At 46.9% G+C, this 20,897-nt stretch overlaps 7 protein-coding genes and 1 non-coding gene across 8 annotated transcripts; 6 read left to right on the top strand and 2 right to left on the bottom strand.

Moving 5' to 3' along the window:
* The first annotated feature begins 94 nt into the window (after positions 1-94).
* Positions 95-181, top strand: E1B28_013141. The gene has a single exon. It is a non-coding gene; the product is annotated as a tRNA-Gly (tRNA).
* A 458-nt stretch (positions 182-639) lies between these two features.
* E1B28_013140 (uncharacterized protein) lies at positions 640-1,229 on the top strand (the record flags this gene model as incomplete). Its single annotated transcript, XM_043158287.1, has 2 exons — positions 640-801; positions 858-1,229. The coding sequence occupies 2 exons, from the start codon at positions 640-642 to the stop codon at positions 1,227-1,229; spliced, it is 534 nt and encodes a 177-aa protein (XP_043003631.1).
* Positions 1,230-3,212: 1,983 nt separating this feature from the next.
* E1B28_013139 (uncharacterized protein) lies at positions 3,213-3,933 on the top strand (the record flags this gene model as incomplete). The annotated part of the gene is made up of 2 exons (XM_043158286.1): positions 3,213-3,510; positions 3,575-3,933. The coding sequence occupies 2 exons, from the start codon at positions 3,213-3,215 to the stop codon at positions 3,931-3,933; spliced, it is 657 nt and encodes a 218-aa protein (XP_043003630.1).
* A 2,088-nt stretch (positions 3,934-6,021) lies between these two features.
* E1B28_013138 (uncharacterized protein) lies at positions 6,022-8,859 on the top strand. The gene is made up of 12 exons (XM_043158285.1): positions 6,022-6,224; positions 6,285-6,478; positions 6,598-6,746; positions 6,828-6,896; positions 6,955-7,135; positions 7,195-7,303; positions 7,404-7,455; positions 7,535-7,665; positions 7,759-7,956; positions 8,068-8,358; positions 8,426-8,600; positions 8,677-8,859. Exons 2-12 carry the CDS (start codon positions 6,355-6,357, stop codon positions 8,803-8,805), a joined length of 1,608 nt encoding a protein of 535 aa, XP_043003629.1. The 5' UTR covers positions 6,022-6,224; positions 6,285-6,354; the 3' UTR covers positions 8,806-8,859.
* A 489-nt stretch (positions 8,860-9,348) lies between these two features.
* On the bottom strand, positions 9,349-12,969 carry E1B28_013137 (uncharacterized protein; the record flags this gene model as incomplete). Its single annotated transcript, XM_043158284.1, has 26 exons — positions 12,879-12,969; positions 12,810-12,827; positions 12,477-12,759; positions 12,357-12,414; positions 12,162-12,296; positions 11,879-12,106; positions 11,803-11,811; positions 11,678-11,745; positions 11,603-11,617; positions 11,514-11,542; positions 11,417-11,446; positions 11,343-11,361; positions 11,258-11,277; positions 11,176-11,199; positions 11,038-11,112; positions 10,822-10,975; positions 10,670-10,718; positions 10,534-10,605; positions 10,409-10,485; positions 10,310-10,352; positions 10,230-10,254; positions 10,153-10,167; positions 10,036-10,094; positions 9,787-9,979; positions 9,588-9,721; positions 9,349-9,536 (listed from the first exon to the last, which is right to left on the bottom strand). The coding sequence occupies exons 6-26, from the start codon at positions 12,075-12,077 to the stop codon at positions 9,349-9,351; spliced, it is 1,497 nt and encodes a 498-aa protein (XP_043003628.1). The 5' UTR covers positions 12,078-12,106; positions 12,162-12,296; positions 12,357-12,414; positions 12,477-12,759; positions 12,810-12,827; positions 12,879-12,969.
* Positions 12,970-13,265: 296 nt separating this feature from the next.
* On the top strand, positions 13,266-15,320 carry E1B28_013136 (uncharacterized protein). The gene is made up of 10 exons (XM_043158283.1): positions 13,266-13,321; positions 13,376-13,752; positions 13,808-13,895; positions 13,956-14,100; positions 14,155-14,368; positions 14,429-14,523; positions 14,582-14,616; positions 14,678-14,743; positions 14,804-14,905; positions 14,965-15,320. The coding sequence occupies exons 2-10, from the start codon at positions 13,627-13,629 to the stop codon at positions 15,120-15,122; spliced, it is 1,029 nt and encodes a 342-aa protein (XP_043003627.1). The 5' UTR covers positions 13,266-13,321; positions 13,376-13,626; the 3' UTR covers positions 15,123-15,320.
* A 1,445-nt stretch (positions 15,321-16,765) lies between these two features.
* E1B28_013135 (uncharacterized protein) lies at positions 16,766-18,274 on the top strand (the record flags this gene model as incomplete). Its single annotated transcript, XM_043158282.1, has 9 exons — positions 16,766-16,894; positions 16,948-17,035; positions 17,095-17,239; positions 17,303-17,516; positions 17,576-17,670; positions 17,727-17,761; positions 17,823-17,888; positions 17,946-18,059; positions 18,114-18,274. 9 exons carry the CDS (start codon positions 16,766-16,768, stop codon positions 18,272-18,274), a joined length of 1,047 nt encoding a protein of 348 aa, XP_043003626.1.
* A 1,151-nt stretch (positions 18,275-19,425) lies between these two features.
* E1B28_013134 (uncharacterized protein) lies at positions 19,426-19,743 on the bottom strand (the record flags this gene model as incomplete). The annotated part of the gene is made up of 1 exon (XM_043158281.1): positions 19,426-19,743. The coding sequence occupies one exon, from the start codon at positions 19,741-19,743 to the stop codon at positions 19,426-19,428; it is 318 nt and encodes a 105-aa protein (XP_043003625.1).
* Between the last annotated feature and the right edge of the window lie 1,154 nt (positions 19,744-20,897).

Raw genomic sequence — 20,897 nt, 5'->3', positions numbered from 1 at the left:
TGGATGTTATGAAGAAATCGCGTTGGCCTGATCATGTCCTGCAAGATGTTTCTTCAGGATGGGTATATTCTATGTCTTTTCCACACATTATCAAGCTCAAGTGGTCTAACGGTTATGATGCGACCTTCCCAATGCATTTAACGAGTAGGTCGCGAACGGGGTTCGACTCCCCGCTTGAGCAACTTATTTTTACCCTGGTCGAGTACTCAGTACTCAGTTCCCACGCCTCATTGACTCCTTCAACACTGCGCACACGGCATTTTGGGCGGTGATCGACCAGGAATTCACTTGATTTTACAAATTCAAACAGTTTCGCACACTCCAGAAAAAGTTGGAATCAAAAAAGAACAAAGTTAGTTACAGTTAGTTGAAATATCGACGTCGAAGGGTCGCACCAAGAGCCTCATCTTTAGCTCTGTTTCAGTCCGTCGTTCCAAAGCCTGACTGGATTTTGGAATCTTCAAGTTGTGGCCGTTACTATTGTTCTCCAGAATAAGATGACACTGGGCCACTGCGGCATAACAATGAGCATGGGTGTGGCGTTTTCGGTGGTATGTACTATTTAACAGTCAGTTTTCAGCCTGAGTGAAAGACACTCGTCAATCAAACAGCGCCTCTGTGAAAGGACAACCGTTTACTATGCAAGCCCCATTTTCATTATCCTCTATGGGCGGTTTCGACGCCAGCGCCACTTCAAGTTCCCAAGGCTCCTCTCCATCCAGCTTTTATTCGACCCCCAGGCTCGATGAAAGGGGCTTTACGTCGGAGACTAGCCCAGAGGGATCCCATAAGGACTTTACAGTGTGTTTGGGAGCTTTATTTTCAAGGTGGATTTACCACTGACCTTAGTTGACAAGGAACCGACATTGAAGGACCTCGACAGTGTTTTGGATTTATCTGTATTCGGCATTTCGATGGCAGGCGGTTCGAGCGGTACATCGGTGGACGAAACGATAGTCGATCCAACACGTTCAGACATACTCGGAGACCATGTCGACCAAAAGAATCTCCTCGACCTCACTCCGTTCGGTATTATGAATGGACGCTTGAAGCGGCAGACTGTCTCAGCCGCTGCTGGAAACGGTTTGACGACCGGTGACACCCTGGGTGGCGGCGGTGGCGTGAGACCCCAAGCTAGGGGTCAAGTTTCAAGGCCCGAAAGTGCGGTCCCACGAATCACTTACACCGTCGCAAAGTCGTTGAGGGCAGTGGCAGACGAGGATAACTGAGCAATATGACCTTGAGGCACCACGATGATCAGATGGTGACTCATGCAGCAAGGACTTTTCACTACGTTCCATCTTGATATTGGAAACTCTGGGTGGAATCCACGCAAGTCTCCGAACAATTGAATCATCCATTTTGTTCCTGTGCACCTACTAGTTCGTTATTTTATTGCCCTGTACTGTTACCACCCAAAAATTTTCGGTTTCCAAGGTGTCGTGGCGGGGATCAGTTGAAACTTCAAATTTCAAACTTCAGGTCCAGTGTGCACTGAGAATTGACGTCAATTCTGCCAAGGACACATTTTCAATCCTTACTTCAGAAGAGTACGAGGTATGTCCCAGAAAGTCTAGGACGAGCGCTGTGGCTGAACTGCGAACACAGCCGCACTACTACCCATGGGAGTTGGCACTTCGACTTAGAGTCGTACCCCAGAGTTCGTGCATTTAAACTTCCAACTTTCGCATCAGATTGTTCCTAAGTGTTCTTGAGAGTGAAAGACCTACTCGATCTATTTTCACCGATTGCTAATCTCGAATAATGCACGAATGATTGACTTGATGTCAAAATTCTCACTCACTGTGTAGATGCCCCTTCCACCTTTGCAGATCCAATTTATTACGTACAGATGGGGCTACGTCGTTAACGGATCAATATCTCTAATAAGCGAGCATTTGAATGCTTTCAAAATATTCTGGGACACGAATTAGTTGCAAGAGTTTAGCGATGTCGGCGGCGATCAACAATAAATTCAGCAAGAATTCACTAGCGTTACGTTACGTTTACTTGACTCTCCCTCTCAACATCCGACGTACAATCTTGGTAGAGATCCGTTTTGTTCACGCTATTGTCAAAATCGACGAGCGTGACTACGGTGACTGTGTGGCTCACACGTGATATACCGTATGAATTACCCTTGACATCCTACATCCACATCAACTTCACTAAAAGGGCTGTAAAATCTGGTTGGTCACTTCAACGCGAGCAACAAAACACTTCTTCATTAATTTGAATCATTTCCGGGAGAAATGATCTAGCTACTCGCCATTCCCACCGCGAACGAACGATCAGATATTTCGGGGTGAAACTATATCTCGCTAATTTTGGCCCATATTCGCACACTAAATTTTTTAATCTCAATCTATTTCAAGATATTCGATACCGATATGTGCACGAAAATTAACAAGCCGACATATTTCTAGCTTGAATCCCCCAGAAATAATGGGGTCTGACAACTTCAGCTTTGTCGACGGCATCTCAACTTATTCAACACCCACAACACGCTCGGATCTGGTACGGTTGCTATGAATTGCTGATGCCCTGTCCACTTGGCGTGTTTTCCTCAATACCCCAGAATGCTCCCTAGTCATCGTGCCAGACAGTTTTCGGTAAATTTCATGACATGTTCCTGGTTGTATTAAACGCCACTTACGCCGGCGTGACCGAGCCTTTTCATGATTCAGTAGGAAAATACTCATAAGCAATAGGTCTCCAACATCCGAAGAAATGCCAATATCAACACTCTTAGAGAAACTAGGTATCACGTTATTATCAGGAATGAATCGCGGGATGAGTGGGATGAGTGGGATATGCGGGATGCCAGCTTGAATCGTCTCTTCCGAGGTGTATCGCCCCATCTATCTTGGCAGGGATAGACAAAGTTTACCGTGCGCTGATCCCAACTTCACTTTATTCTTTGTTCTCTTTCTGGCTACTGCCCTAGTAGGGCATAACATATATGCGCCACAGTGTTCAGCGGTTGAACGCATACTGCTCAATCAAGCGCCTATCGTTTCGGCAAGATGAATAATAGCCTAATGCACCGAACTCACAACCGGGAATTGAAATATAGGGATGCTGCTATCTTGCATTGAATTAAGTCATTCCTGCATGCCCTTCACCTAAACAACGCGTATATAGAGGGAACGCGTTCCTTGGGTCATCATCACTACCTCATTCCATCTACCCCATTCCATCTACCCCATTCGATGAGCACCCAGAACGACCTCAATCCCGTTCTCGACACCCTTGTGTATCTCACCTATGATTGGCTAGTCGGATTTATTGACGCTTTGAAAACATACCGAGCAGCGATCGGAATACCCCCACCACACCCAAACTATCCTCTTCCCGTAGAATTCCCCTTTGGTGGTCTCACGGAGGTATTTCACTGGGTTCAAATCTTCGACAACACGACCCAGGTGGACCGCAGCTTCCGTGTTCGCATGAGACTCTTCGAAGGAAATGCAGATCGCTGGGAGCCTCTCGTCTGGACCATCTACAGTGGTATGCGATGTTCTTTTCTACCGCAATCCTGTCTTCACGGTTTTGGTGTGTGTGTGTGTGTTAGGGAACATCACTTTTGGCTCCGTGGAGTTGGACCGTCGGATCTTCGTCGACCAATCGGTTGTGTCCGTCGATCCCCTCTTCATCCTCGAAGGAATGGCCGATGCCGTTAAACGTCGCACGAAACTCATCGTGTCCAGTCGTATCGTCATGCGCGCCAAGGTGGTCAATGGACAACCGAGTACGAACCCCGATCAAAATTACTGGTACGAACTGTTTGAAGTTCGGACGGCGGCGTCGGGTGAGTTCGTGAAGGAACTCGGACGGAGAATGATTTCTCGTCCTAGATTCTGTCCCCAGTGTCGCGTGTGGGTTCCACATGCTGGCCCACCGTATTGCCTCCAGCATCTTTCGTTACAGTAAAACTTCCTATGGTCCGGGTTTGGGATGGGATTCAATCAATCATACACGACTTTTTTGTGTATTACTTATCGACTTCGTAGACCTTAAGTTACTTACCATATATTCCCGCCTAATGTAAATGTATATAACACTGTATCTTACTTGACTAGGTTACATTGAATTCATACTACATAGTAATCTCCTATCTCGCTCTGTAATTATACGAACAGAATCCGTGGGCGGAAGTAAAATGAACATAAAGGAAGCTTGCAACGAGGTCGTCATATAGTAGGCACCTCACCATCTACGCGTGTCATTTGCTATTTGTGAGGGTATCAGAGCAAAAACCAAACAATGTCCAGCAGTTGATCATCAACCGTCTCTATCGCCAATTCAGTTTCTGAATGTAATCTCCAGAAAAGGCGCAGTAGGCAAGAACTTTTTCATGAGCCTCGAGCCTTGCTCCTGTCGACAATTGATACCAAGTTAGGTGTTGACAGTCGCCTCCTGTCCGTGACCTCATCGTTTTTTTGGTTTATTTTCGTCCAGCTGCGGCCAAGGTAGTGGGTAGGGAGGGGAGCTTTTTTAGTTGGGACGTTGATTAACCGATGAAATTTTGAAAGGCGCACGACAGACACCGTGGAAGAGTTGAGGCAAGGACGAAACTCCGAGAGGACCTGTGGTTGACAATACGTGTTTATGTTAACCATTCAAACTTCGAAGCAAAATGGAAAAAACAAACGATAGACGGGCATCATTGTGCACCTTGAAACACCTTCCCTCGGCCGGTAAACCTCCACCCCGGGAGAAGTTGGAGACTCATTAGAATGATAGACGGTCAGAAGTTAGAACTTCATGTCCTTCAAATTCTCCTTCAAGTTGATTACGGAAGGGCGCCAAGCGGCAATATATTCATTTACCGTGCGACGGACACCTTTCACAACTTGACAAGTATGCAGATCATACCGTTCCCCGGGATGACAGTAGCCAAAACAGTCAAAGAAACCTCCGTCCGATAGAAACCTCTTGAACCTGGAGGGAATGCAGTTTCACGTAACGGAACGAAGTCCTTTCACCTTGAATGAAACCGCCAGTTCTGAGGGACTGTAAGCAAAGGGTTGATCGCAGCAGGGATATCAATAAACGAGTTTGCACACTTACCCATTTCTCCAGATCTCACATATCGATTCTGATCCTGACTTGTCCGACCCACCTGTGAAAAATTAGTCGTGGATTCTGAAATACCTTCGCATTCGCTTTGGGATTTTCCCCCCCGAGTGTGTTGCGCTTGCCACACATGTACAATCGCTTGCACAGGCTATCTCCCGCTTGGGTCGCAATTTTGCCAGTAGTCGTGAAAAATTCTACATGTCCCCGAGATTACGTCCGATCGCGCCCCCCTCCGACATCATCTTCGCGAGATAATGTATAGTGTTTAATGTCTAAATCTTTAATTACGCCGAGTCTATAATCGTTAAGCACTTAGTTTGGGAGTAAAGTATTCGGAATTCCAGTCGTATTCGCTTGCACCTATGGAGGGTTCTTGTTGCATTCTTGTATCCTTTGGCCACTAGTAGGCACTCAAGGTCAGTTTCCTTTACCAACTTGGATGAAATTGCTGACAGACCTTCCAAGTACGCCGACTCGGAACCCTTCACGCTACCCAAGCCAGCACCTGTCACTTTGAGATAAAGTTCAGCCAAAAATGGAGATTTTGGAGTAAGCGACACTAGGACTGATATGAAGTTGAGAAGTCGTGAAGATGCAATCCGCCGACTCGGGCTGTTTCTAGAGCTGTAGTTCCGACTCAAACTTGTGGTATGTGTACGTGTGAGAAGTTGATTATTGAAAACTCGTGACTTCGCAGATTGTAATATTACGGCATCTCCGGGAAATTGCGACAACGTGATCATGAACTGTAATTTGTTTCTGTGTTTCCGTTCCAGCTCTGACCTTGAGATATAGGATACATATGAACAGTAGGTGGTCCTATCCTTCCTAAATCCCATTTAATTTTCTGGGGTCCTGGTCGCACCAATGTCGCACTCAGTTGAGAGCCACGCTTCGGTGTGTTAAAGGTTGTGACAGTCTGCGTCACCATCACAGTCCTTCTTGGCAGCCTTCTACCACTGCTCTTTTGATTTCTTCAGCCTTCCAAAACCGTATAGCATATTTTGACTATAGTTTTCGTCGAACGACTTCGAAGATTCAAGCACGAAAGAAACAAAATGTATTTTAACCAAGATCACCCGGTGACAGTTCGAATCACGCATCGATTGGTTCCCGTTGGTTTCCCGTGTTCGCCACAGAATGTGCGTGCCAGTCCCCTTTCTTTTCTATTCTCAGCTCCCCAAGTGTTGAAAGTATTTAAGGTCGTGTCCCAGGTCAAACTCGGGGTGCTTTCCTCCATCCTTAGCTTTCAACTCTATTACTCGACATTAGATGAATATCATGCCGATGCCGATGTTAGCCTTCCGAAACCGTTTTCTCTGTCTTCTGACGCTCAGCCTCGCCCTTCTCACGTCGGTCTTTGGGCAGAGTCAGCCGCCTAGTGTTACGCTCGATTGTAAGTAACAACTCGCTTTTCTCTCTTACTGTTGCTTTACACTTACGACTATCTTTCCTTACTTCCTTTATTCACTCCCCTTTCGACTTCGACTTGTCATTTCACAACTATCGGAGCAGACGGAACTTTCATTGGTGTTAAAGATACAACCACGAATATCACTTCTTACCGGGGTGTACGCTATGCAGATGCTCCAACCGGTGGTTTACGTTGGCGGGCTGCAGTCTCTCCTCCTTCGAAAAATTTAGGCACGGTCAACGCTACAAAGGTCAGCTGGTATTCCCATCTCATACAGAAACTTAGCTAAATGGTAAATATAACTCGACGATGCTGCCTTTTTTTGCCTTAGTTTGCAAACACGTGTATTATGAATAGTATAATCACAGCAGGAAGCGCAGAGGATTGTTTATTCGGTAACGTCAGTGCTCCCATGGATTTCTCCAAACTCGTGCACTCAGATCCCAAAACATTTTTAGCTCTACATTCCAGCAGTCTCGGGATCCTCGACGCCATTGCCTGTACTGGTATGGTTCCACGGCGGCGGATTCGTCTCAGGCTCTAGTCACGATGCCAATCCCGTCCCAATTTTCGCTACGACGCGTGAACCGATGATTTTGGTATCGTTTGAGTATAGATTGGGTCCGTTTGGGTTCTTAGGCGCGTTTCCAGCGAGCTTCGTTGTGGGATCGATACACCATGCTGACGCCCACCACCAGCTGGATCCGCTATCAAAAATGATGGACTGCCGAATGCTGGGCTTCACGACCAACGAACGGCTTTACGATGGGTGCAAAGATATATCGGGAAGTTTGGTGGGGATCCGAGGTGAGCAAAATTTTGATTGCTGGTTGGAAATCCCTGGACACTGATCAACTTTACTTCTGTCGCCTTTCTACTTCCAATCTCCTCCGTTGCATTTCTCTAGCCGAGTCACGATCTGGGGAGAGTCCGCTGGAGCTGGATCAACAATGTTTCATGTCTGTATTCCCGATCTCTGCTCATGCAGTGCCCGATGCATTATCAACTGACTTGTTTACTTCTTCATCGCAACTACAGCTTCTAGCCAACGACGGAAATCCTGAAGGCCTGTTCCGTGCGGCGATTGGAGACAGTCCTTCACTCAATCAGATGCCTAGCACGACAGATGATTTCCTAGAGACACTTTTTCGTGCCTTTGCTACTGCTGCGTAAGTTCTTTCGGTCGCGTTCTATGTATACAGGCCTCTTGAACGCGAACATAGAGCTAACTAAATATTTTTTTCTGTGCGGCTTGCCTCTAGAGGATGCAACGACCTAAGCCTCTCCTGCCTCCGATCCTCAAACATTGCCACCTTAGCATCTGCAGGCGCGAAAGTCATCCAATCGCGTCCGGCGACACTCTTTCTCTTTGCACCTCACTTCGACGGGGAGTTTATCACGAACAGGCCTGTTGAGGGGTTTAGGAACGGGAAAATTGCGAGAGTTCCGGTTATCTTTGGGTGAGTTCCTTGCACATACTTGAACTGTCGCTTCCATAGTTCCTGGTACTCTTTCTCTCATTTTCCTGCTCCTGCGTACCGAGCTCCTGACCTTGAAACGGTTCAAATCAGAGCAAACACAAACGAAGGAGCCCACTGGTCCAGCACGATCTCTGACCCGAACGCTAATACTTCCATGCCAAATGCTACTCAAGACACGGTTTATAATTTTATCGGAGGTCAATACCCGAACTTTTCCAGGGAGAGTTTCAACGAAGCTGTATCTTTGTATCCACTCCAAGAGTTCAATGGATCCTTTGAACTACAGGGGCAACAGATGTATGGAGAGGCAAGGTATATCTGCACCGCTCAAATGATCGCTGCGGGAACTGCTGCAGTGAATCGGAATAGCTTCCAGTTCCAGTTTGTACTTTTTACTTTATGGTTGGTCATATATTGCTGACGGCGCTTCGCTTTCGTTCATGCATAGCTACAACAACGGTCACCTGGGCTCAGATCACTCCGCCGAGCTGGCAGCATTCTGGGATGGTGACCCCAGTGGGGCGGATGTGAACGATAGGAAGCTTTTCGAGGGAATGAGGGAGTTCTGGTCGTCGTTCGTCACGTCAGGAACGCAACCGCAGTCGACAATTGCGAATTGGAAGGTGAGGCTTTCAGTTTGCCGAACGCTTATATCAGGGATCGACAGGTTTCGACTCTCTTCTCACCATTTTCTCATAGAGCACGGATAAAGATGGGATCCAACGCATGCTACTCGACCCTTCCCGACCAGGGATGGAGAATATCACACCAAAACAAGTGGAGAGGTGTACGTTTTGGCATAGTATTAGTGGGGAGATCAATACGTGAAGACCCTCGTCAAGAACATTAGGACTGCTTTATGATTCGGAACTAAAATCGGACTAAAATAGTGGCCTTCTTTGCCAATCGTTTGATCGGGAACACAACTTCGTCAATAATTGCATATGTTATACACGAGCAAAGTCAATACTGCAGGAGCATCTTCACTATCCACAAAGTAGGGACATTTCAACTTAATCCTGCTACTCCGAGTCGCTTCACCTGTTGTCACCTTTCAACAGCGTGAACTCTTAACCGCGGAATTTCGAGAGACAAAAGAATCCCAACAATCGCCCAAATTACTGGCCCCACATCATTACCGAACGGAAGGAGCAAGATGACATAAATCTGCGAAACGAGAGAAAGTGGATTCACTTGAGAATACACGGACGCACCTCTTACGGCATTCGGCCATTCCAGTGGAGATAGGCTACTAACCAAGCTTCAAGCTTGCACCGCATCAAGCAGTAACAGTTCTGAAGGACTCCGATATGTTTGAGAAATCAACAACAACTACATCTGCAGCACTGGGATAGAGAAGAATAAGGGACCTCAAAGTGTATACTTGAACTCAGGAGCCCGATCACCCAACGCTCGAATTTCCTCAGGACTTCTCTTCACCCCCTTCTCTTCCTCTTCCGTCAGGATCAAGTTATTCTTGTCATTGATGCGGGAGTATGTCAGCACAAGAAGGGGAACGCAAACCAGTCCGATTCCAACAAACATCAGCTCAATTCCATCTACAGAAAAAAAAGTTATATTTCACTGATCTTTAAGCTCAGGGTACTCACGTCCAATAATGAACCTCGGCTTGTCAATGTCTCTATAAACGTTTGAAGCAATCGCGCCACTGAAGTTGCCCACACCGATTTGGAACGCCATCCCGACGGCTCGTTTGTATTGCCCACTGAGGTTATTCCCTAGCCTATTTTAACGAATGGCACACGTTAATGATAAAGAACACCAAAAATCGCGTTACTTAAAACGCACCAAGCAACGATACCGGGGAAACCGGCATAACTTCCCGTGACGCAAAGGAAAGTACCGAAGTACTTGACTCCTGGAGCGACGTTCGAAATGTTGATCGAGAACCCAATGAGACAAAGTATTAACGAGGCATAGATGAAGGGCGAGCGCAGCCTTGTCCTGTCGGAAAAATGGGCGAAGATATAGAGAACGACCGCTGAGAAATAGAAATAGTCATTATCCCCGCATGAGCCATGCATTAATGGCACTTACTAGCAACAGCATAGGGAGGCACTGTAAGCAAGCTGCTAATAGCGGGTTTGAACCCAAAACTTGTTTGAAAGGTCGATTGAGTTCATCGACGAGAAACGAAGGGTCGGGTTGACTTACTTTGAGATGATCGTCCTGTGTTTAGGTGGCATCGAGCGGAAATAAACGAAGTCCAAGAACCAGTGGTTGAAACTTACGGTAAGAACAAGGTAATTCCATATACTTGGGGGGTGATGTTGTTAGTGACACGTTCCAACAGAAAGAGAAGGAGACTCACAAGGACCTATGAGCGAGATGTAGACCAAGACGTGGACATAGACCTGTACCGTGTAGTGCGTGTCAGAGTGATCGATTCAAGATCTAAACGCGTACCAACCTGCCAATCGGTCAACGCATCGATGATATACTTCACGGAGAACCCTTCTTCCTCTCCAACGGAAGAGTTGTCAAACTCTGAAAATGGGTCGGGAAACTTTAATGCTTCGATGACGGAAAACTCACTTTTCCTCCAGAGAACAAATGCACGCTCTTCGGGCGTAAGGAAATTCGCTGTGTCAGGGAAGTCTACAAGGACTGCCAATATAAAAGATCAGGCACCGGCCACTCCTCAGCTGAAGTGGAGTACGGAACGACTAACCTAGAAAGGCAAGAATTCCAACAGCTACTGTGGCTATTCCTTCTAGGATCTAGATTACTCGAGTATTAGCAAATCTTCGGATACCCATGATAGGCAGCGGAAAAGCGAGGATAAACTACTTATGGGAGAGAGCAGAAAGGGAGTTCACTCACGAAGATCCACGACCATCCCAAGAGACCTTGCGTTCCACCCATGAATGATATACCAAATGCGAGTAACCCAGAAAACGCTCCAGCCAAAGAGGCGGATCCGAAAAAAAGACCTATGCGAAATTGTAACATGTGTCGGGGATACCAAAGTGTTAAACTGTGTGAATTTTTGTCTCACGTTGAAACAGAAAAGGCATATAAAATGTCAAGCTGACATACTAGTAGGTGACACCGGGAAAGAGACCGGCCTCTGCAACTCCGAGGAGTATGCGCACCCCGACGAGTTGCGGATAGCTGCCAACAGTGGACAAAGACGATGAGCGAGGCAAAGTTCACTGTGATGAATTTTAGGCGTACTTCTTCACAAGTCCCATCAAAGTCCTAAGTTTACCTGCACGTGAGCAACCACAAACCTAAGAAAACCGGCTGGGAAACTCACATAATGATTCCCCACAAGACCTGTCATATTTACAGTGGCTCGAATCAATTCGGAAGTCACAATACATAGAGATCTGTCCACGAACCGTTATTCCTGGGAGCCAACTGTCGGAATCATATTGAGAATGATTTCGTGATTATGCATTGGGACTAGACTCACATTCTCGGCCGAAACTTCTTGAGGACCAGGCTAGCAGAAAGAAGAAAGGGGACGCGCGTAGGTAAACTATCCATACCAAGGAAAGGACAAAGCGTACTTTGCTGGACATTCACAGATGCAATAGGGCTACCATTTTTGGAGGCGATGTTATTGGTGTGAATCAAGAAAACACGCGAAACCACCCACGATGAAGTACATCGTCTACGAAAAAAGCATTAGTAGACGTTCGGTGAGAAGTAGACTAATGAGGGTATCACGCACCAATGCGATATTGTACTGGTTCCCCACTAACCCAAGCTGTGCGACCAATCCCTGGAGACGAGCATTGCCTGTGAATCCGCTTCTCAGTCAAAAATGGGTCATCGGCTCCCATGCTTCAGTCGCACCAATGTTCCCTGGACCACAGGAAGTTACAGTTAAAATTAGTCGCTCCAAGACGTGTACAGGCTCCTTTCCTCTCACCTCGATCCAAAAACGACATGAGATACATCAGGCAGAGGATTGGCATGAGTCTTCGATCAATTTTCCTCCACAGCTTGCGTTCTTCTTCTTCTGTGAGCTTCGGAGGCTGTGAAAGAATGCTTGAACCGGATTCATCATCTTGCGTCGCGATCTTGGACTCTTTTTCCTTCCCTTCGACTGACAGTGAGGTAGTCGCCATTCTTTGTGGTTAGTGTTCACGAGGTGGGGCTACAAGGGGGGCCAAATTTAAATCGACGGTAACGCGACCTAATGAATGACGAACATGCGCTCGCAATTGTAAGGAAAACAATCAACACCAAACGGACCCTGATCGTGAGGTCCGACGTCCAAACGGGCAAGTGCGATTAACAGCTGACATTTGAATAGGCAAGCGAGAGTGTAAATTGAATTTTTGCGTCTTCAAAACCGAAACTTGGGATAAGTTGACGATAAATCCGGAGTCGAAGCCATTTCCTACTGGAGTGGCGAATCCTGAGGGCTTTATTTGCACCCGTATACGACTAATCGCAGCTTCGCTTCGCATCGATATGAGGGTTACTTTAGCAAAGAAATCGAAGTATAGTAAGTAAGAGCTCACCGTGAAGTGACCCTAACTCCCGCCCTGCATCATGAGATATAAGAAACTTCCATAGACACCACTTCGTAGGGAGAACGAAAGTCCGAGCAAAGCCGGTGGTCCAATGTGGATGGAAAGGTGACGTGACGTTGAAAGGCTATGACTGAGTACGACAATAAAACGCCAGTCATATATAGAGGGCCGGTATTCCCAAAGATTCATTCCGAGACAGTTGCCAGGAGCGCTCAATGCTCCTCCGACTTTGAATGTCTAGTGTTGCGGGTAAAAATGGCATACTGCGAGGCTAGCGGGCAAATGGGTAAGTAATTGTAACTGCACCCGATCCCGCCTGACCTATTTGTTCTTTGATTTCTGAATGCGAGTTAACGGAGATTGCTATCGAGTCAATGGAGGGGTCCGTACCAGAGGTGCAATCACCTTTCAGGTGCAATGCGCCAGGAGGTTGTGTGATTGCCTGGGAGCAATCTTAAGCTATTCGACAGGCTTGAAATCATCCCCATCATGCAATCCTACGCCTGGAACTATCTAGTGAAATGTCGTTGAAGGCTGAGAGAAAAGCAAGTGCATCTGATCTGCATCTGATGGTGCGTGAATCAGGCTGGGATTGTTTACACCAGGACCAGAGACATAGACATAGGCCAAGGATTGAATTGATGGGAATAGCAAGCAGTGAGATCAATTTTAGGTAGATTCAAATTGTTGAAGAAAAGGGACCACAAAGCGTGGACGTCATGTGCCAAGCGTGGGAGGAATAGATCCAAAACCGGAAACCATAACGCGTGTTTCTCTCCCGCCCCCAAGTTCGTGGGGCGACCCATGGTTCGATGGGATATTTTTAAAAGCAGGTACGGCCATTGTTCTCCATCTATATTGCAGGGTTGGTTTGAAATCGGAAAAAGAGTTTAAGCTCTCTGAACTTGCGTGGAGGTCTGATGAAGAAGCTTGGTCTTGAAATCGTTTTTCTCAAATCCGGAGCCATTGCATTTTCCTAAAGGTACGATGGTGGCACCCTGGCAGGTGACAGTAGCAAAATGAACATCTGACTATTCTTGATGTCAAATTGTGGACAAAACGGAACAAAGGGAAAATAAAAACACCATAAAGGCAAACCATCGCTTTCCTTGGGATTTACATTAACACTCAATCGCTCATGTCGAACCTTGATTCAAACGTTATTTACCTCAAAAACGTCCAACCACCACTTAAAATCTTCACCATATGGGAGAGAAACCGTCATCGGTCTCTTCACTGGCTAGTGGAATGCTTTGCTGAATTCGTGAGTGGCGTTCGTTGCCGATTTCATTCATCTCGTCATCATGTTTCTTGTACAGCTAGGCGTATTTTTCTACGTATACGCCGGAGTAGGCTCGCAACTTCTGTTCATACTTGGTGGTATCTTGAAAATAGACGGACTGAGCTGTGAGTCTTGTTTCCCTATTCGTTTGATGTGTAAGATGTAACTTTTCGAGAACGGTTCAGCGATCCTTCAGGTTGGGATTGCCTACACTTGTGGAATCGTCCTGGCAATCGCGGTCTGTGCTGGGACATCTGGCGGTCATATTAACCCATGCGTAACGATTACCTTCATGATTTTCAGGGGTTTTCCACCTCTGAAAGGGCTTCGGTTCGTTGTTTTGTGCCTCCCATCGACGTTCTCGTTCTGAATCTTCATTCACAGGTATATCATCGCACAGATATTGGGCGCATACGTTGCCTGTCTTCTCATCTACGCACAATACTCGCACATGATACACTTGGCAGAAACGGCATTAGAAGAGGCTGGTTTATTAGATAGTGTTCTGTTCACACCAAATGGCCCCGCAGGTGCTTTTGGCCTGTATGTAGCCCCGGGATCTAATCTAGGACAGGTCTTCCTCAACGAATTTATTACGGTAAGTCAAAAACATTATCCCTGCTATCGGAGCACTAATAACACGACTTCTAACCGTTAGGATATCATGCTCGCCCTCGTCATCTTTGGATGTCTTGACCCTACGAATACTTTCGTCACACCATCATCTGTCCCAGTCGTGATTGCTTTGGCATAGTAAGTCCTTCCTTCCTTGATTTGCGAGGTGAATGAACCCACTAAAAGAATACTTCAGTGGTGTTGCAGTCTGGGGCTTCTCCGTTCCTGGGCGTAAGTTCCTTCCGTTTCCTCTTTATCGAATTAGCCATTCTTACCCTCCCGTCGTTACTAGTTGCGGCCAACTCCGCCCGCGACGTTGGGGGACGACTTGCCGCTATCACTATTTGGGGAACGAAAGGTAAGAAGATCTGGGTAAACTTTTTTCCGAATCTGTTTGATTGAAATTTATCGCCAACAGCTGCCGGTGGATCTTACGCTGCGATCACAGGCTTGACCAATATCGCAGCAACTGTCATCGGGTTTGTCCTTCACGAACTATTCCTCACCGACTATGCAAGAGGCAAGTGGTCGCATGTTTTTACTTCATGGTCCTTCTCCGCTGATCTTCCTATTCTTTAGTCGTCCCTAGCGCCCAACGAGAGTTCATAATGGTTCATCTGAATCATGAGCATAATCCCGATAAAGCAATGAGACAAGCGTCCACGTCCTCTGATACCGATTCTCATCGCGACAAGGACAAAGCGGAAATAAGCCAGATTGAGCATCTGTCTGCCTGAGGTATGTGAGGCATGAAATTGAAGCGGGTGCAGTTGTACATAGCATGGTACTCCAATACTTCGTCAGGTCCGGTGTTAAAGTGTGTACTACTGGGGTCATCTGAACGGCGCCAGGCGGCCGTTAAGTCATGTTGAACTTCTAAGCGTTTACAGGTTTAGATATGTAGTACTACCTATCCAACCGCGAAACGAGAAACCTTTGAACCACTTTTCGTACGGTTGAAAGACACTTGTCAGTAATAAGCAAGCAGAGGCAGGCGATCGTCGACTCAAGTCCAATTAGACAGGTACGCGAGCTGAGTTGAATAGTGGCAAAGTTCACTGTGGTTTCCGTGTGTTTTGAGGGCTTAGTTACCTGAATGGGTGATTTACATGCTTGAGGATCTCCAAAGGAACTGCCATCTCTTCACTTTAACCACTCCGACGAATGTGTGCTAAAGAGGTACTATCAAAATTCTTCTGCACTCGGAGGCTTTCCATCAAATGTCTAGTATCATGTCGACGCCCACAGCCTGTGCCTCATGTAGCACAATCAATGAGAGGGTCGCAACTGTGTGGCAGCCTGGCTGGCTTTTTTGATGGTGAGACTGGAACGTTGGAACGAGGAAAGCCATCGACTTGAGATGGACTAGGAGCCACTGGGAGTAGAATTATTTTCTCTTTGAAATGAAGACAACTGATCCAGACAAGATCAATGCTTGGCTTGGTTACTTCGTGAAGGCCATCCAAGTAGAAATTTCCTCACACTGGGGGGTATCTGGAGTTTGAGAATGAAACGGGTCTGCATGACAGGTATTAGACACGTGCGACATGAACATCAAAAGTTTACAGGTGGCACTGGAAGTTCTAGTGATCGATTATCATCAAAAGTCATAGATAGCTGGCTAGAGCCTAGAGGATGTCGACGATCAGGCAAATCGGCGAGAACTAAATCAGCGACCGCACGTCGCGTTTATCACGACTCACGTGGCTGTCGCTGGTTGTTTACATGACGCCATCATCGAGAATTGGACCTCCACGATTTCTGGGCAAGCAAAGCTATTCTCTGAACTTCACTAAAGTCTTGAACCTCAATCGCGCATAACCGCAATTGGCTGGCCTCGAACGTGCCAATACATCACCGACCGTCCCCTCGAATTGTTTCGTGGCAATCAAGGTGATTGGCGAGACCACACCTTCACCTACAGACTCTGAAATTCACAGGGAAAGAGCACGAAGGACATCCGTTTACTTCCTCTGGGTAGCAACAGTTCAGGGGGGCGTTGGGTGTTAAAATACCGTTGGATCTTAATTGAAGCTAGATCTAACGACGCGCAAGAAAAATAGTAGACTGTGGTAAGTATTGACGTCTCGATCTGAACAGTGCCAGCCCTTTTCTTCGTATCTTGTGCACATCATCTCGCTAGAGCTCGCCAATCACTTCTGTGCCACGAAACAACGCGGGTGTACAAACCAACCGAAGCTGATAGTCCCTACGCTTCCCGCTGGCATTGAACTGATGTCTTGGTCCCGAGCAGGTGACAGTGGCGACACAAACATCCGAGCATTCCTGAGAGATGCCGATATGTGGACAAACCGACAAAAGAGGGATATAAATGCAACCAACGCTTTCATGGTACTTACAAGCTCGCACTCGATCGTTCATGTCGAACCTTCTTCATTCAGACGTTGTTCACCTCAAAGACGTCCAACAACCACTCAAAATCTTTACAGTATGGGAGAGGAACCGTCACCGGTCTCTTCACTGGCTAGTGGAATGTTTTGCTGAATTCGTGAGTTGCATCCGTAACCGATTTCGCTAATCGAGCTCATGCTTTTCGTGCAGCTAGGCGTATTCTTCTACGTATATGCCGGAGTAGGCTCGCAGGTTGTGTTCGTCCTTGGCAATATCTTGAAATTGGACGGCCTCAGTTGTGAGTTCCTTGTTCCCTAATCCTCGTTGCATTGTTCAGAGTGTAACCTGGTCTTTCAGCGGTATTTCAGATCGGCGCCGCCTATGCCTCTGGAATCATCCTCGCAATCGTCATCTGTGGTGGTACATCTGGCGGTCACTTTAACCCATGCGTAACGATCGCGTTCATGAGCTTCAAGGGTTTCCCACCTCTGAAGGGATTAAGGTTCGTTGTCTTGTACCCTCTCGTCGACGTTTGTTGTTCTCAGTCGTCATTTTCATTTTACAGGTACATCCTTGCACAGATCATAGGCGCATACATCGCCTGCCTTCTCATCTACGCACAATATTCGGACTTGATACACTTGGCAGAAGAGGGATTGGAAAAGGCTGGTGTATTGGACACTATTATGTTTACGCCCAATGGTCCCGCAGGTGCCTTTGGACTGTATGTACTCCCGGGAACTAATCTAGTAAAGGCGTTCCTGAATGAATTTATTACGGTGCGTCTAAAATTTTACCCCTCCATCATAGCACTAAGAACACAACTTTCAATCGTCAGGATATCATGCTCGCCCTCGTCATCTTTGGATGCCTTGACCCTACGAATCCCTTTACCACACCATCGTTCGCCACAGTCGTAGTCGCTTTGGCATAGTAAGACTTTTTTTGTTGGTTCACGAGATAACGGGACTAAACGGGTTGACTTTTAGCGCCGTTGCAATCTGGGGCTACTCCGTTCCCGGGCGTAAGTTCCTTCCGTTCCCTTTTTACTTGATTACCTATTCTTGCCCTCCTGCTATTACTAGTTGCGGCGAACTCCGCTCGTGATATTGGGGGGCGACTTGCCGCCCTCACCATTTGGGGACCGAAAGGTACGAGAGAGATACATTTTAACCCTTATTTCTGCCTCTGAAGGAAAATTTGAACAGCTGCTGGTGGAAATTGGGCTGCGATTACAGCCCTAACTAATATCCTATCAACGATGGTCGCGTTCATCATTCATGAACTATTCCTCGCCGATTACGCAAGAGGCAAGTGGTCGTGTCTTGTTTACTCCCTCATTCTCCTTCATTAATATATAATCCTTTTTTTTCTAGCCATACCTCGGGTACAACGAGAGTTCATAATGCTTCATGCGAATCATGCACATAATACCGATGGACAGACCAGGACAGGAATGTCGACATCTTCTGATACTGATTCTCAACGTGATAAGGAGAAGACGGGATTACGAGAGATTCACAACCTCTCTGTCTGAAGAAGTGAGGCAAGGGGGATTGGGACATGTTCCGTCTCTGGTGTGCAGGGTTTTTACGGTTTAAGTCTTTGGGATACAAAAAAAATAGAGTACATCTCAGTGTACATGTAACTTATTTATGTAAATTCAGATTGGATTGGACCGAAACGCTCTATATTATTAGGAGCCCATACTAGGATTCCCGACGTAGGGTACAGAGTCCGTAAGTACGCCGGCGCATGTTTATGCTTCTCTGATAGAACGTTTCGCCTTTGATCATGCATTCATGATTCGTGTCATGATCTTCTCAGACCTTCGCGCGAATCATGACCGTAATTGGTGTCTGGACAAAGGCGAGTTATACCTTACTGCAACCTCACTGTGCACATATCTACCTATCTATCGTATAGAAAAAACAAAATATTATTGTTATTATTCTGGATTTAGGAGAAGAAAGAGGGGAAATCCATACGTTAACCGGTGCAAGTAATTTTAATAAGGACAACGGGTGCCCAATTTAATACTAGGGTAACCCTTTTGAGGCTACTGCCATCGAAAATATGAGGGAAGGGTTACAATCTGGTACTTTATTGAAGGTGGCTCGAATGAGAAAGAGATGTCCGCATGAATACCTTCCACGGCCTTCAAGTCGACCCATGGTCCGCCCGCATCGTACCATGCCCTCCGCACGCCGGGAACAACACCCAATCACGTTGCCGCAGCGACCCATGCCTGCTGACAACTGGTCCTATGTAACTCCCATTTCTCTCCTCAAGAACCTGATGTCGAAAGACTACTCTTGAACCACAGGCGAGACTAACAACTCTGTTGGGGCCGAGAGTGCGATTCTTCGATTAAAACACGGTACGGGCGTTTCTTCCTGTTCCAGAAGGATAGCCTGGGACTGGGAGCATTGTCATTGTCACAGTTGAACATCATTGCTGGTTGTGGGAAGAAACTGACCGAAGAAAGCTCGGGAGGAAAACGACACACAACGAGTGGACAACGTTGTTGTTTTATACCGGCCGGTCGTTGGATTAACCGACTGTGTTTACTCGCGAGGGGATGAAGGTCAAGTAGCCATTGACGGACGCCATCGGAAACAACCTTGAAGGACACTGATCTCCTCTTCTACTGATAACCCAACTGCTGCAGCTACATGAGCGCAGCCCTCATTTGAGCTGCATTTTCCGAAGACAGATTATCTCCATTCCTGGACGGTGAGTAGGAGACATGTTGTGGTCGATGTGGTCAACCACCGTGTAGTTAAACTGTTCGAACGGTGGGGGAGAGAGGGGAGTGAGGTAACGACGCGAAGCTGGAGCATAGAATGCGATGCCACTGATGTCTCTTCTATTCTTCTCAAGGCCGGCGAAAACAAGGGCTGAACCACAAGTCAGCGATAACGATTGATTGAAACCATTTTGGAGGGCAGGTGTACAGAGAATTCCATGGCTGAGGTGTCGGTGTAACAAGAAAAACTGAAGCATGCGATGCCCGCCATCCTCGAGGGTGAGCACACACAGCTCAACAGCCGACAAGCTCTCTTGCCTCTCCAGCTCCTAATCCAATTCATCACAACCTAAAAGACGTTCCACCGGAAACCACCACATTGCCACTGATTGGCGTTTAGCAGACGATCGAAATGATTGTGCGATCGATACTAAAGTCAATAGTCCGCATCCTCGAAAAATAAGATGTGTGGAGACAGAGTGAGGCAAACAGGTCTCCCAAAACACCCGAGCGATACTCGCGCCACCATTGCCTACGAGCTGAACTCGACCAGCTCACACCTTGGCATAGGCGCGAAGCTCACCCCTAGTCTCATAACAAGGAAGAGAGAGAGCTAAGAGTTATCTCCTGCCTGGTGCATCGAAGATTATAGAGGTAATCGTCCCCCCAACAAGCAAAACAACGAGGTCAAGCCTTTCGAGGGTCCATACGTCATAACGTAAGAAGCGGGAGATAGGTGGAAGAGCAATGGAATGAGAGCCGCCTGAGGTTCAGAACATGTGAAAATCTGGATGGATTATCCACCTTCCAAGTTGACCCGTCAGAGCTTGAAGCGGCGAAGCGAAAGAGACAACGACCGGAAAACAAGATGTAGAGGCAGTTTCGAAATCTCCTCCAAGTCGTTGACCTCCGTTTCATTCGACTCTGGGTTCATTCCATAGTAGCGACATGCACGAGGAGGTAACGGCGAATGTAGAACGGGATTCCCAATAGCCAATGTGGCCCGTTCATCGCTGGCGAGTAATCGTTCACTCCTGACTCGTTCATTAGCTCAAAAATTTGAAACATAAAAACGATGACATACTGTGTTGTGGTCCCAGACCAACGCAGAAACTAACAAGGCAAGAGGATCCATAGAGATCGAGCCCCAATCCGCGAAGATGGAGGATGACTATCATGGCAAAAATCCAGCACTCGAATAACATCCTCGTGGTGTCTCGAAGGCCCCGACCTAGAATGGTAAACAGTCGAGAGAATGTATATCGTGCTTATTTCCTGCAGGCTTGAAAATAAGACTGAAAAGGATTGAGACGATATTGAATGAGGACAAGAGGAAGGTGCGAGCATCTACCTCGCGACGATGGTAGTTTGTTCTTATCTCTTTCCAACTTGTGAGGTTAAAGTAAAACGA

The sequence above is a fragment of the Marasmius oreades genome, chromosome 9, assembly GCF_018924745.1.
Source record: "Marasmius oreades isolate 03SP1 chromosome 9, whole genome shotgun sequence".
NCBI classification, from domain to species: Eukaryota; Fungi; Basidiomycota; class Agaricomycetes; order Agaricales; family Marasmiaceae; genus Marasmius; species Marasmius oreades.
This window is presented reverse-complemented; position numbering and strand designations above follow the sequence as displayed.